We start from the raw sequence: 15953 nt of genomic DNA on the forward strand, positions 1-15953 counted from the left end.
AAATTGGTTCAGCCAAACACAAACCATCTCGCGCGCCTCGGACTATCATAATATGGGTCAAACTGAGAATCTCCATTTTAAAGGACATAGCACATTCATCAACCCGGAAAGGGATCGTAACCGTATCAACTCGAGGCAGTATTCTTTGTATGAAACTCCATACTGCCACGCACACTTATCCGCACCGTAACGTAAACGCCTCGCCTCGCAGTTGACAGCGCGCGAAAGGCGATACGGTGTCCTTATTTCGGTTAAAAATACATACAGGATATAGGTGACCATAATGTCTTGGAAAGTACAGACAGACATAACGTCAAGCTCAACTAGGTCTACACATATAAAAGTTTAACAACCACATCGCTCTGGTTTCAATGGATTCAAGGAATAAGTTCTGGAAACCTACATTTGTTACCGACCGCAAAGCAAACACGCGTCGTTTCTTGTGGCCTCGTACAGGGTTTCGTATTGATCTTATGTAATCATTCAAGAGGACTTAATTGTTTTTACGGATTTTGTCATAGGCGGGAGTTGTCCTCCCTTTAGAGTTTCAGATTGCATCCAATCTACATCCAGCTAAGTTCTGCTATCTTTAGATGATCGGCCGTCTTCCAAGCCTCCGCCAGAAACATCCAATCCCAGCTAACTTCATCATTTCAGCTACTGAACGTCGATTCTCTTTTTTTTTAAGGCACGCGGCACACGCGCTGGTAACTTGTAGAGCATTTCCAGCTTCACCGGGCACACAGTAGTTTGATTTTAAAAATAGGTGGACATACGATCGAAAGTCATAATTTCACCGAAACAAAAATTGTTTTGGATAGCATTTTGAATGCTGATCAACATTTGTTATTAGGCATTTCTCGTTAAAACGAGCCTTTCATGCTTAAAAAAAATATAACAAAAAAAATTGTATGGAGAAAATTCTTTTTTATTTTTTTTCTGGCTACTGTTGCAAACTGTAGCGGTAAAACCTTATGTAGTCGTAAGTACCTATGGTTCCTAATATTACTACATAAATATTTTTTGCGGGCACGCGCGGCCAAGCGAGTAATGGACATGCAAAATTTAAAATATTTTTATTCATGGATTATTGATTTTAATGCACTTAAAGTAATTATTAATACAGCCCCCTATTATCTCATTTCACACTAAAACCTTTCAAACCAGAACCTAAGTTTGTAGGTACTAGGTAGCCTAAGTCGATTATTGACATTATAATATTCACTACTGGTCTACTGGTTATGGTGTAAGGTAGATTAGGTAGATATCTACCCTTTCACCTAGGTATATACCTACTTCTTGGCACTTATATTACCGACAGACATGGTTAAAAAAGTCTTCAAGCAAAAACCCTTGACTTCAATGGTTATGAAAGATTTTTTTTTACTTTCTAGAGTATACTTTCGCAAAAAGATTCTTTTTTTTTTGCTCCTTTAAAGAGTTGTAAGTTCCTTTCCCTTCGTCTATTACAAAAGATAACGTAAGTACATAACACGATCATCAAGTAGCCTCAATCATAAGGTTTGAAATATAACACCTTTATCCAAACATAGAACAGAGAAAAATCTGAAATCTGACATTTATCACCTTCTTCCATTCATGTCTTCAATTATTATCTTCGTTCGAAAAACAATCAAAAAAGATATTTTAGCCTATTCACTTATCTTGAACAGTATTCAAAATAATCTAAGTCACTCACATGCTTTTTTCGAAAGAATCCAATAGGCAGTTAGGCAGTACACCAAAATGTTATCACATTATCTGCACCACGTATCAGCAGTTTGTGTACGTTAGCTGGCATATAAAACTATAGGTAGAGGTGAACATAATGGACCTGCAATAATGTGTGGCTATACGGCTCGGAAACGTGGCCTTTCAATATAGGCCTTATAAATAAGCTCCAAATTGCACAGCGTGCCATGGAGAGGGCTATGCTTGGTGTTTCTTTACGAGATCGAATCAGAAATGAGGAGGAGATCCGTAAACGAACTAAAGTCGCNAGTCAATAATAACACTTGAAGACACTTAGGCTCAAAACTTTTCAGCCGCCCCTCGTATCGTTTGAGAATACGGGTGTTTGTAACTTTAAAAATAAAAAATAAATGACGTCACGCCACTGATTTTCATACTAATAAAAAGTAAGTATGTACAGTCGACAGCACATAGTTTTGTTGTTGCAAAATAGAACAACTGCTTAAAATACCAGAATGTTTAAACTGTATCATTTAATTATTTGGCATCTAAATGCTTATTGTTGCCAAATAAAAGGTCATCCAGATAAACACAACGCAAAAGGTTACCTTCTTCGGTGGGCGTGCCGTACGTATTGTCATTGCGACACTTGACGCAGAAGTGAAGGATGGGAGTGGTGACGATTCCGAACTCTTTGGGGGTGCCTTTAAGGGCGATAACGCCGTTAGCCGCCGCCGCCGCTAAGCGAGGGCTTGTATATCTGGAAGTAATTTATTTTTATTTATATTAGGAAGGCCAAGGTAAGCAAAATTAGGTAAATGAACAAAAATAACATTAACAAACCACAAAGGCTGCGTTTTCACCAGAAATGTGGGAGGTAGCGAAGCGAGGGATGTGATGAAAAGAACTAATCGAACAAAGTATAGCTTCATTCACGGGCCGGAAGACGTAGTTTGGGCAGGCTACCCACTAGGTGTACCGACGATCTGGTGAAGGTCGCGGCAAGTACCTGGATGCCGGTCGTTATGGAAATCCTTAGGGGGAGGCCTTTGTCTAGCAGTCGACGTCATTTGGCTGAAACGATCGCTTCATTTACCTCGCCTTGGTCAGTATAGCTCTTATGGAAACAGCTTAGTGGAGCTAGATTTTTCTACATACAAAGGCATGTGTGCGAGGAATGGGTGCTATGGATGAAGGCGAGCGACAAACTGCTAGTCCTTTGCATCGCTTATCTTCTTAGTACTTCTCTGGTGGAAACGCAGCCCAACAGGTCGCCACATAGAAGTAAGCGAAGCTTGTGTATTTATAAGCAGGTATTACAATAATAAATGAAATTGTTACCTGGTATCCATTCCAATGAAGACGCTGGCCTTCAGAGACATATCAGCGCCGACCTGCTTGATCACCTCGCCCGTCGTTGATTCTAAGTCATTGTCACTGTGGAAAAGAAAACAGTAATTTTAGGTAACTATAAAAAATAGAAGGAAATAATGTTTTAAAATTTTCTAGTATCTACTAGAGTTGAATATTTGGGATTGTATACGTATGTATGTACAGACATCAGCACATCAAGACTAAACATTTCTGTTGCAAACTCGCCTCTATTACAACCGCTTAAGACCTCACAGCTTGACGTGCCGCCGTCTGTACACAATCCCTAGCATGATTGTGTCTGACAAGCTTTAATTTTTTTTCACAATTCTGTTTTACTTTTTTTTCTCACGCATTTCTGAGGTTCATTCTTCGACTCGTGAATAAGAAATAGGTACTATTCACACACTGCTGCTTGTTTTTTGCAGTTATCAGATAATATTGAAATTCTAATTCTCTCACTACTTTTCCTACTACGATTCAAGATCTTCAAGACCTATAAAACGTCTTGTCTTATACCTTTAATAGTTTAAACACCGTCTTCGCAGCGCAATTATTTAACTGCTTCTAAAAATAGGTACCGAGATATCCGCCCGACTCGCGGGATTCTACCTGTCTACATAGAAGTTGCCTGAATTGATTCTGAGCCTTATTCTAAAGATATAAAGTTAAATATCCATTGGTTCTTGATAGCATGACCGTACGGACATTGCAAAACAATATTGTTTAAGGGACATAGCAAACATACTACATACTTTCAGAATCGGAAAGCTTTAGTAAATTCTGAAAAGAGTGACTGAACGATAAAATAAAGGTTGAATGAAATTGATGCCGTTGCTAATTAAATTAGCTAGATTAAACCCGATTTCATAGCTTGACTGCCAATAAAAACCTAACTAATTGTCAACTATCATCCGCTTTGCACTGAGGGAAGTCGATCTTTAATTGTGAACTCCTCTGATCTGGACAAACTTGGCGTTCATTGATTGGGTTGTTATTGGCGACCAAGTTGTAGACTATCGGAACTTGACGTTTAATTTTGTTTTGCGTGACTTGGCGAGAAAAAGTTAATAAATAGGCCCAGTTTACTCCAAGGAGGAGCGGAGCGGAGCAGAGAAGTGTTTTAAATAATCAATCACCCCCTTACTAATAAAAAGTTACACAGTTGTTGAACACTGTTTTAAAATGACATTTCTATACGAAACGTCAATTTAAATTACGCTCCGCACGGCGCCACACCGCCACTGCTGTCAAATTCTAAAGAAAAATTTAACAGCCCGACTTTTCTCTGCTCCGCGCCTTGGTGAAAACCGGGTCTTACTTTCTTGTCGCGGTGTGACAGGCGCCTAACTTTAACCCATCGTCTGTTATCCGTAGCTGCAGTCGTTAGTGTCAGCTAGGCCGTTCGGTTTATAGCCTAGACACTGGAAATAGAACTAAATTCCTCCACCCCATTGACATAGATAGGGAATTATGTCATTCTGGGTTAAGAGTTCAGACGTGGAATCATATTTTGGCCTCACGCCAGTGTAAAGGTGTTGAATTTATTAATATTTTCGGTATTTGAAATATCTTTATAGGATAAAAATAGGAATTTATGTATTTTAACGACAACTAGGTACAGTCAGCGCCAAATAGTGACACCCAAAGTGGCCAAAAAGTTGTCAACACAACCTTTCCAATTGTAACAAAGACGTGTTGTGAATTTTTTGGCTTTGGATGTCACGAACTATTTGACGCTGACTGTACCTACCTATTTTAGTCATTGTCGTATACAAATTGTTATTAGTTAATTTTCCTTCTGTTATCATCTAATTAGTGTAGATTTATTAATTCACTTGCACTCATTAATGGTACTATTAATAGGATTTATTGATGATTTTTCGATTGTAGTTTGTGGTTTTATTTTATCACAAAAAATAACAAATACTTTTCTGAACACCGCATAAAAATTGGTTCAGCCAAACACGAACCATCCTGCATGTCACGGACTATCATAATATGGTTCAAACTGAGAATCTCCATTTTAAAGAACATAGCACATTCATCAACTCGGAAAGAGATCGTTACCGTATGCCGTATCAACTCGAGGCAGTCTTTGTATGAAACTCCATACTGCCACGCACACTTATCCGCACCGTAACGTAAACGCCTCGCCTCGCGGTTGACAGCGCGCGAAAGGCGATACGGCGTTGATCCCTTTCCGAGTTGATAAGTCTGCTATGACCTTATTTCGGTTAAAAATACATACAGGATATAGGTGACCATAATGTCTTGAAAAGCACAGACTAAAGATCGTCAAGCTCAACTAGGTCTACACATATAAAAGTTTAACAACCACATCGCCCTGGTTTCAATGGATTCAAGGAATAAGTTCTGGAAACCTACATTTGTTACCGACCGCAAAGCAAACACGCGTTGTTTCTTGTGGCCTCGTACAGGGTTTCGTATTGATCTTATGTAATCATTCAAGAGGACTTAATTGTTTTTAAGGATTTTGCCATAGGCGGGAGTTGTCCTCCCTTTAGAGTTTCAGATTGCATCCAATCTACATCCAGCTAAGTTCTGCTATCTTTAGATGATCGGCCGTCTTCCAAGCCTCCGCCAGAAACATCCAATCACAGCTATCATCATAATTTCAGCTACTGAACGTCGATTCTCATTTCTTTTTTGAAGGGACGCGCGCTGGTAGCTTGAAGAGATTTTCCAGCTTCACCGGGCAGAGTGGCGAGTACAGAAGGTACTCTAGCCGTTTGACGATCGTCGGTGCGCGTGCGAAGCCCAGGCTCGTACGCGTGATCGGGCCGTATCGAGCGCATAAGGCGCCCGATCAGTGGCGAACCCAAATAGAGGGTTGCCCACCGCGGTGTTGGACCAAAGTCCAGCCTACGGCGGGCTCACTCTAGTGGGCCCGATCGAGGGGACTACGGACGCGGCCTGAGGGCGCCACGGTAGGCTCAGACCCCAGCTCAGGCTGTGTCCGGGGGACGGGTTTGGGATCGATTCCCATAACAACAGCACCTTTCTGTAACGTTTATAAGGTAATCTGTTCACCTTGTTCACCGACGATCTGGGCAAGATCGTAGAAAGCACCTGGATTGTAGAAATCTTTGGGAGAGGTCTTAGTCCAGCATTGGACGTATTTTGGTTGAAGAAATGAACATACAGTGGGGTAATTTTGTAGATATGCTCACCTGACATTAGCGAGCCTGGTGGCAATCTCCTCCCAGCTCTGCTCTAACATCTCGCCATCGGGGTCGATCAGCTTCACCCCGTTGTCAGGCTCCAGGTTGTGCGAGGCGGTGATCATTATGCCTATTGTGCGACCTACGGAAAAGTTATTTATGAATAAGGCAGTCAAGAAGTAGATCCTGGAGTCTAGTCTACTATAGATCGATTCATCCACAAAGACACGTCCCATGCCCCCACCATTGTTCCGCTAAGGTTTGAGTGTTATCGGTACACGCTAAATTATCCATGAGTGCACACGCACACTACAATAATGACGCTCGGATTGATCGGATCAATCTCCCCGCACACCGCGCTTCTCTCTTTTTTTTTTTTTTTTTTTATGCTAGCCAAGGCAGGTATTTGACCGCAATCGCACCTGGTGTTAAGTGAGATGCAGTCTAGGATGACTCTCGACCAAAAATTAATGGGGCTCGTTTTCGTGGATGAAACGATCTACATAGACGATCAAGATCTATCTTGAACACCTATCACGATTGCTTTAAATATGTCATTGTCTCTGTTTCATAAATTGGCGCGAATGGTCTACTTATTGCTGTTCTGGGCGTAAGCCCCAAGGAACGCAAATAAGTCTAACTTAGGTTCAACAACAGACCACAGTACAAAATAAAGTACAGAAAGTGCTGCGGCACAGTTTTAAAATAAAACAGCTTGACTATGGATCATTTATTTTGAATTTAATCGAAACTTACCATTTTTGACGCGGGAGCGAATCACCGCAAGCAGGCCCATGCGATACACTACATGTTCCAGTAGATTGGCTCTGTAACGAACAAAGAGGATTTCTATTAAAAAGAATAGCATACAGGCTATCTACACTACTATAGCTATCAATGGACACCATGGTTTTAGGAATTTTTTAAAGATTTTCATTGAAATCTGCAGCAAATAAACCAGACATAATTTTATGATATTGTGAGCTCTCCGTAAACATAAAAAGTCACTCGCATAGGATGGCAATATGAATAAAATCAAAACTGCCAGTCTTTCATATCTATGTATAGAAAATGGGATTACATGCTTATCAATCGATCCTCAATTAGTTTGTACAACCGAACTGATAGCAAGTGATAAGAAAGCTATTATCTAGAACCAGTACTCATCACTTTATTAGTAACAAAAATTTGTTTATAAATGGATATAAAAATTAGAACAAGTTGCTTTATTAGGCAATGAGTTGTTTCCATTATGATTGCTAAATATAGCAACAATGCGCTGGTCGTTAGGCATGCCAATTAGCAAGTATTGTTATGCAATTAATAATTAGCTATATTATATTTTTAGATTCATGTACTGTTTAAAACTAACTTTGTGTAGGTACTCAAACATCATAATAATATGTGGTCTGAAACCATTATGATCCATACAGAGTAGGTAAATGATGATTCAAATAGGTATGTAAACATTGAATGTGTTTGACTATCAATAGAACACATAATTACAGAAATTATTTTAAGTCATATTGCACAGGGTACAAGTTTTTTGAATTTGTTATTGTTTGTGTGTATGTTTATTTTTGAACCCGTTTAATATGGACTTTTAAAATTGTCTGAAATAAAGAATTTTTATTTATTTATTTAAAACTTTGCATGTAGAGTTTTACATTCATGTAACTATATTTCAGTTGCAAACATCTCTTCTATTTACATGTAGAACGTAATAAATGTGAAACTGCATCATCTATCCCAACTAATATTATAAATGCGAAAGTAACTCTGTCTGTCTGTCTGTCTGTCTGTCTGTCTGTCTGTCTGTCTGTCTGTCTGTCTGTCTGTTACGCTTTCCCGCTTAAACCTCGCAACCGATTTTGATGAAATTTGGCATAGAGATAGTTTGAGTCCCGGGAAAGAACATAGGATAGTTTTTATCCCGGTTTTTGAAACAGGGACGCGGGCGATAAAGTTTTTCTGTGACAGACAAAATTCGACGCGGGCGAAGCCGCGGGCGGAAAGCTAGTANCGCAGCGTAGACGTCCACCCAGAAGGTAGACTGACGACCTTATAAAGGTAGCAGAAAGACGCTGGATGCAGATCGCCACCAACCGGCCATTGTGGAAATGATGATGGATGATGAATAATGTGTGGAAGAGGGTTACGGGTATTCCCATTAATGCTAGAATTATTCGACTAACTTGAATAGAGAGCCAAAAAAAAGTATTGTTTACTATAGCCGTTCAACCCTTACTGAACCCACTACCTACTGTAATCGATTATGACAGTCAAAATGATATAAGGATCTATTCAGGACTACTTTAGAAAGTAAAAATTGAAATCAAGGGTTCTTGCTTGAAGACTTTTTTTCTGTCGGTATTATAAGTGCCAAGAAGTAGGTATATACCTAGGTGAAAGGGTAGATATCTACCTAATCTACCTTACACCATAACCAGTAGACCAGTAGTGAATATTATAATGTCAATAATCGACTTAGGCTACCTAATACCTACAAACTTAGGTTCTGGTTTGAAAGGTTTAAGTGTGAAATGAGGTAATAGGGGGCTGTACTAAGTTAGACTAAGTATATTTCTCTATTAATAATAATTACTTTAAGTGCATTAAAATCAATAATCCATAAATAAAAATATTTTAAATTTTGCATGTCCATTACTCGCATGGCCGCGCGTGCCCGCAAAAAGTATTTATGTAGTAATATTAAGCACCATAGGTACTTACGACTACATAAGGTTTGACCGCTACAGTTTGCAACAGTAGTCAGAAAAAAAATAAAAAAGAATTTTCTCCATACAAATTTTTTTGTTATATTTTTTTTAAGCATGAGAGGCTCGTTTTAACGAAAAATGCATAATAACAAATGTTGATCAACATTCAAAATGCTATCCAAAACAATTTTTGTTTGAAATTGGTGAAATTTTGACTTTCGATCGTATGTCCACTTATTTTTAAAATCAAACTACTGTGGGGCAGAGTGGCGAGTACAGAAGGTACTCTAGCCGTTTGACGATCGTCGGTGTGCCTGCGAAGCCCAGGCTCATCCGCGTGATCGGGCCGTATCGAGAGCATAACTAGGCGCCCGATCAGTGGCGAACCCAAATAGAGGGTTGCCCACCGCGGTGTTGGACCAAAGTCCAGCCTACGCGGGCTCACTCTAGTGGGCCCGATCGAGGGGACTACGGACGCGGCCTGAGGGCGCCACGGTAGGCTCAGACCCCAGCTCAGGCTGTGTCCGGGGGACGGGTTTGGGATCGATTCCCATAACAACGATTTCCACAATGGCTAGTTGAAAGGGGCCTTCATCCAGCACCTTTCTGTAACGTTTATAAGGTAATCTGTTCACCTTGTTCACCGACGATCTGGGCAAGAGCGTAGAAAGCACCTGGATTGTAGAAATCTTTGGGAGAGGTCTTAGTCCAGCATTGGACGTCTTTTGGTTGAAGAAATGAACATACAGTGGTATAATTTTGTAGAGATATGCTCACCTGACATTAGCGAGCCTGGTGGCAATCTCCTCCCAGCTCTGTTCCAGCATTTCGCCGTCGGGGTCGATCAGCTTCACCCCGTTATCAGGCTCCAGGTTGTGCGAGGCGGTGATCATCATGCCTATTGTGCGACCTGTGGAATTAAGCAGTCAAGAAGCATAATTATATTCTAGCTTCTAGTAGATCTTGAACATCTATCGCAATTACATTGATCATAGCTTGGGAAATTGATTATTTATCGCCATCATTTCAGCCAACGGCATTCCATTGCTGCCATCTCAATTTCCCGCTTTTTTCATCCCATCACTACTTGAATCTTGAAGTCATCGGTCAGTTTTTCGAGGAAGTGATCATCCCACACTCGTCTGCTTAGACCAGTCCACCTGTTGGGTACATTTTTGGACTATACACTCGTATTACTGTGATTCACAGAATTCACTGGCTGTGATTTATAAGGGTCAGCAATAGATGTAAAGTGTATGACAAACTGAAAACAATAGTTAAAGATGCTGCAGACTTATTATAATAAGATAATTGAAGCAATAGGTCTGAGATTCGGATTCATCCGTTTCAGCCAAATGAAGTCCACTGCTGGACAAGGCCTCCCCCAAGGATTTCCATAACGACCGGTCCTGCGTTCTGATCTCGTACAGACTGACGTCCCGGATATCTTCGGTATAGTGTCGGGTCAATCTAGCCCTTGGGAGATTCGGATAGTCCCTTTTATTCATATCTAAACTTAAGGTCCAAGTCCAACAACAGACCACTTTATGTAGTACAGACAGATAATGCTGTGGCCCAGTTTTGTTTATGAATCATTAGCTCCTTTATTGGATGGACGAGTATTCAGAAATTATGTAAACTTACCATTTTTGACGCGGGAGCGAATCACTGCAAGCAGGCCCATGCGATACACTACATGTTCCAGTAGATTGGCTCTGTAACGTTTAAAGAGGATCTCTATTAAAAAGTATAGCAAATAGGCTATCTACACTCATATCTATCAATGGACACTATGGTTTTAGGAATTTTTTTAAAGATTTTCATTGAAATCTGCAGCAAATAAACCAGACATAATTTTATGATATTGTGAGCTCTCCGTAAACATAAAAAGTCACTCGCATAGGATGGCAATATGAATAAAATCAAAACTGCCAGTCTTTCATATCTATGTATAGAAAATGGGATTACATGCTTATCAATCGATCCTCAATTAGTTTCTACAACCGAACTGATAGCAACTGATAAGAAAGCTATTATCTAGAACCAGTACTCATCACTATAGTAGCAACAATTTTGTTTATAAATGGATATAAAAATTAGAACAAGTTGCTTTATTAGGCAATGAATTGTTTCCATTATGATTGCTAAATATAGCAACAATTCATTGGTCGTTAGGCATGCCAATTAGCAAGTATTGTTATGCAATTTATAATTAGCTATATTAATTGTAGGTTCATATTTTTAGATTCAGCACTATTTAAAGTTTTGTTAAGTCAAACATCATAATATTGTTCTGTAGTGATATCAAGCAATGGCTAAATAATGATTTAAATATGTTTGTAAATATTGAATGTGTTTAACTACCCTTACCTGATTTGAACATTGCAGAAATTTATTAAATGCATTATTTTATATTTTGCATGAGATTTACAATCTGGTAACAACATTTTAGTTGCAAACAACTCTTCTATTTACATGAAGAACATAATAAATGTGAAACCGCATCATCGTAAAATAATAAACATATTCAAAGTGATTTACAGACACTTATTTAAAGCATCTTGTGTATGAAAGTGTTTTAATATCAATATTATCATAATAAATGGAAAACCAATAAACATAAAAGCCCGAATAACAAACAATAAAGGGTATTGGTTTGGGAGAGCTTGGCTCCGTGCCAGGTCGATGGAAAGGTACTTCCGTTGCTCCGAAGTGGTATTTTTAAATGCGGCAATATATTATACAGTTGACACAGTTATTAGGTCAGTCTGTTACTTATTAGTGATCAGATCAAAGAGTATAGTAGGGCTTACCTTTATTTTTAAATACATCTTTTGTAGAGCAAGTTATTTGGCATATTAAACATGAATTAATGTCATTTATGAATCTAACAGAAATCTTTTTAGATATGAAACATACTTTTAATTATGAGTTCAAAGTTTTTAAACTGTTAACTGCTGTAGTTCCAATCTATTAGCAAGAACAAATTACAATATCAAATGCTTGTTCATTATGGATAATCTAGCAAGCCATGAATAATGTAAGTACTTTTAATTAATGACAATGCCATGCATTTATGTGGACATATTTTAATTGTGCATGCAAGGTCGTAGGCATCGCCCAACGGTTAAACTCGTGAAGTCCCAAGCGACGAAAACGGCTATCATGCCCGCAAGTGAGCATAACCTATGACGTAGGTCATTGTTTTGCCTAATAAAACATTATCAGGAGTCATTGACCATAATCACTGTCGCAGTGACGAACAACTTCCCGTTACAAATACGTAGGAAATCTTATGACTCATAATTTAAAGACAATTCGTTGGTAACAGATCAATTGCTTACGTGACACTATTTACAACATATTAGAGAAAGGGCTACAAATATTACATAAATTGTCTCAGAACGACCTCAATATGCAGTAGCTGACGAAAATAGCCAAAAATGGTCAAATTTTTACTCACTTTGTGCGAAATCCGGCCGTTCCGTATTGAATGAAAACATCGCTAGTTTTTGGGTGCATTTCTCTGGCGAACGCGTACACGACTCGTAAGCTACTTGGCGGCATTGTAACGCGAAATTTATTTATATGGGCGCGTATCGCTCAGGTACAATCACTTGGAATCAACAAACGAGATTTCTGCATTCCCGCTGTGATAACTTTCAATGAAAAATGACATTCCAAACGTCAATCGAATTCTGGTGCTAGCCGACTANCCCGGCTAATTTAAAATGCACGTAAGCTGTGTTCCATTTTACTTTGAAGCTATACATTATGCTTTGAACATTATTCCTGTTTTTCAATTTGTGAATCTATGTAATTTAGTCGTATAATCTTAGCACATTTAGGAGTGACAGCTGTCAAAATAATGAAGCATGCTTTTGTATGACAGGAAGTTGTAAATACCACCACTAGATGGCAGTATGTGCGAATGATAGTCTTACTATTTTTCAATAGATGGCGTTAGAGGGCTCTGAAACTGGAAAGGCAACTTCTTTTTTACACGAAGTACCTATGTCAAGTTCAGTTATCGTATTTTTTTACTTGAGGTTCTTGTTAGTACCTATGTACTTGAATCAAATATTTAATTCTTTTCTTTCATTCTTTCTAAACACACTTTTCTTCAAGATAATTTTATTTCTGCTGCAATGCGAGATTTTCTCAAGATTTAATACTTTTCCTGCCCGGTTCAGAAGCATGTTTACCGAATTTCTTATTACCAACTTTAATAGTGTTGAATGCTCCATAGTCGGCTGGCCACACGCCAATGGCCAATTAGTTCGAGCCAGCGTGCAGCGCCACTCCATTACCCGCGGGTGGCAGCGACGCGTGCGCAACTAAGGTTGTAGTTAAATACCCACATTCCCACATACCTAGTTAGTTTCCTAGGTCATTAAGATGATCTATGATTTTCTAGATAGATTATTGAAGTAGAGCGAGGTTTGTATTGGATATTTTTCCACACGTAGGAACAGGTAGGTAGTATTAAGGTCTAACTTAGACATTACTTGTAGAATTATTTTATTGAAAAGTTGACAGCAACCGCATTTCATTAAAAAAGTACAAATTAGAAAGAAAGAGAGAAGAAAGAAAAAATATTTATTTGGTACTAAAAATAGAATTAAACAGTTTTTCAAAGATTTCCATTTGCATTTTGGTTAAGAAGAACTTTCGCGGTTTTCGCGATCCCAAATAGGTACGAGTACCTACTTAGGTACATTCGTAGTTATGTATTATGTAGGTATTCATTTCTTTTCGTTTTATTTATTTACTTATTGTGCCTTCAAAATAACTTTCGTTATTACTTCAAAGAAGGAATACTTAAATATCCAATAAATCACATAAAAGCAAGATGTCAGCTACAAAGTTTATAATTAAACATAGATCAACGCTATTCCCGCGTTAATTTTAGAGGCTAATTGCTAATTAGTTAGTCGCAGTTCCCATCAGAGCGTGAGGTATTCCAATCCACTAATATCCGAGGAGATAAATAAACATTTACTGTAATAAACTGGACATGACAAACTTTATAAGTATCTTGGTACATAACAAAATAAATTAAACACTTTTGAACTGTTCATCAACGACATTGCAGGCGCGGATCCACCGTTGTGGGCACTGTGGGCATGCCCACAACCCTAATTTGCTTGTTTTTATTAAGATCTATTGATAAGATCGATAGGCATGTATGTACTAAGTCCTGGCATGTAGTGATCCAACTCTCACTTTGCTCATTTTTGGCGGCTGTGCCCACAACCTTTTTTGAGGACATTGTCTAATGGTTCTCAATATCTAACTACTTAGTCGTAGAAGTCCTTTGCTCTAAAGATCAAAGCAAGCAACAGATCATAAAAATCACTAGATTTTAGAGTTTTAAAAACTTATAAAATCTAAAATTTGTAAGACACAAAACCGGCAATACTATACAGGGTGTCTCATTGGTCGATTGGATGGTCATAGATTTTTAACAATCAAAAATTTGTAAGACACAAAACCGGCGATACAGGGTGTCTCATTGGTGGATGATCAAAAAGTGTTGATTCTATACTTTTCAAACGCAACAACTTTACTCAAGAGAACCTCTACCTAGTCTTCTTGAATCACTATCAAATGCTGAAAACTGTATTAAAATCCGATGCAGTGAGCAGGACAGACAGCAGGACTAACTGGTAAATATTATTAAACATGAGGCAAAGGAACTTATCGTAACGCATGTTGCGTGCGCGCAAGCTTGGTATTCATGTCTCTAAAATTGCCCGATTAATTACCGCGCCACGTCGGCGTCCTAAACGATCTTTAATGGCTGCGCGCGCGCCGTGACTACCGTAACACGTGGATACCGGTATATTTAGCATCGGCATTTATTTGCTATTTTCGGATATCGGTTTATGAGTGATGGAAAGAAACAATTGATAGTATGACCAGGCCTGTTCATCTCCGCGAGTTTACATCGAAAACAAAACACGCACGATGGCCCACCTACAGGATACTATTCGACAAGGCCTCACATACGAGCGAACATTGACTCACGCACGCGTATTCTTGTGTATGATGGAAGAAAATAAAGAAAATGGTGTACTAAATACTGTGCAGTATTTAACTGCCTAAATAATAATAAAAACACAGAATGTACTTTTATTAAGTTGCCTCACTCAAGTCACTGAGAGGTAAATAAGTAGTTAATATTATTCATGATAATTCATATGCTAAATCATGTATTTCCTCCGCCATTTTCCGCAGTTTGGCACCTCACGTCACATCATTTTACCGAAGTCAGCCCTATAGCTTCGGCGCAGTGCCGATCACTGACGTTTGTCAACAAAATGGTGCTTGACTCTTGAGACAGGCTAAATTACACCATATTGTTATTGAGCATACATTTTTTTAAATACCTTCGCGAAGTAATCATCATAAGGAAGGAAGTATCATTATTCTGTGGTATGACTTGGCTTTTTGGTAGCCGTTAGCAAAAGGAAAATCTTATTTGACGAGTTCGTCAAGGGTGAATAGGAATACAGACGCATTGTTTACAGACGAATGCCATGAAAAGCTCAAACTACAGTTAATAAATACAGTTTTTCAATTTCATGAAAGCCTAAAAATTTAAAGCTTTTATCGGAAAACACGAAGGCTGTAAGATCAAATTATTATGAAAGAAGAGCAAGGAGTAGTAGTAGAGCTTTTTTTAATGAAAAATAATGTCGCTATATTGATCAATTTATTTGTCAGATAATTAAAATAACAATTATAATATTCTACCTAATAAACCACTGAAAAATAGCTTACAACATTAAAATTTGTTTATCGGTACTATTCGCTATCAGTATTTCAATTTATGGAACATCTCTACGCCTATGCTAGAGCCCATTTGTTGTTTTAATTTGACTAAATAAAGACACATGGCCCTGTTGCAACTAATTGATTTAAATTAGATTAGATGAGACGACAGNGCCGACTAATTTCAAATGTACGTAAGGTGTGTTCC

General features: G+C 38.5%; 1 protein-coding gene across 1 annotated transcript in view; it reads right to left on the minus strand.

Annotated features, from left to right (window-relative positions):
* The window catches only part of nst (phosphoglucomutase 3-like protein nst), a 34934-nt gene extending 22260 nt beyond the window's left edge, over nt 1-12674 (minus strand). Inside the window, 5 exon segments of the mRNA XM_028309136.1 lie at nt 2301-2452; nt 3034-3129; nt 6258-6390; nt 10613-10683; nt 12432-12674. Coding sequence (XP_028164937.1) covers nt 2301-2452; nt 3034-3129; nt 6258-6390; nt 10613-10683; nt 12432-12535 — 556 coding nt within the window. The 5' untranslated portion in view covers nt 12536-12674.
* Nucleotides 12675-15953: the final 3279 nt, after the last annotated feature.

The sequence above is a fragment of the Ostrinia furnacalis genome, unplaced genomic scaffold, assembly GCF_004193835.3.
Source record: "Ostrinia furnacalis isolate ACB-3 unplaced genomic scaffold, ASM419383v2 OfSCF2617, whole genome shotgun sequence".
In the NCBI taxonomy this organism is placed as follows: Eukaryota; Metazoa; Arthropoda; class Insecta; order Lepidoptera; family Crambidae; genus Ostrinia; species Ostrinia furnacalis.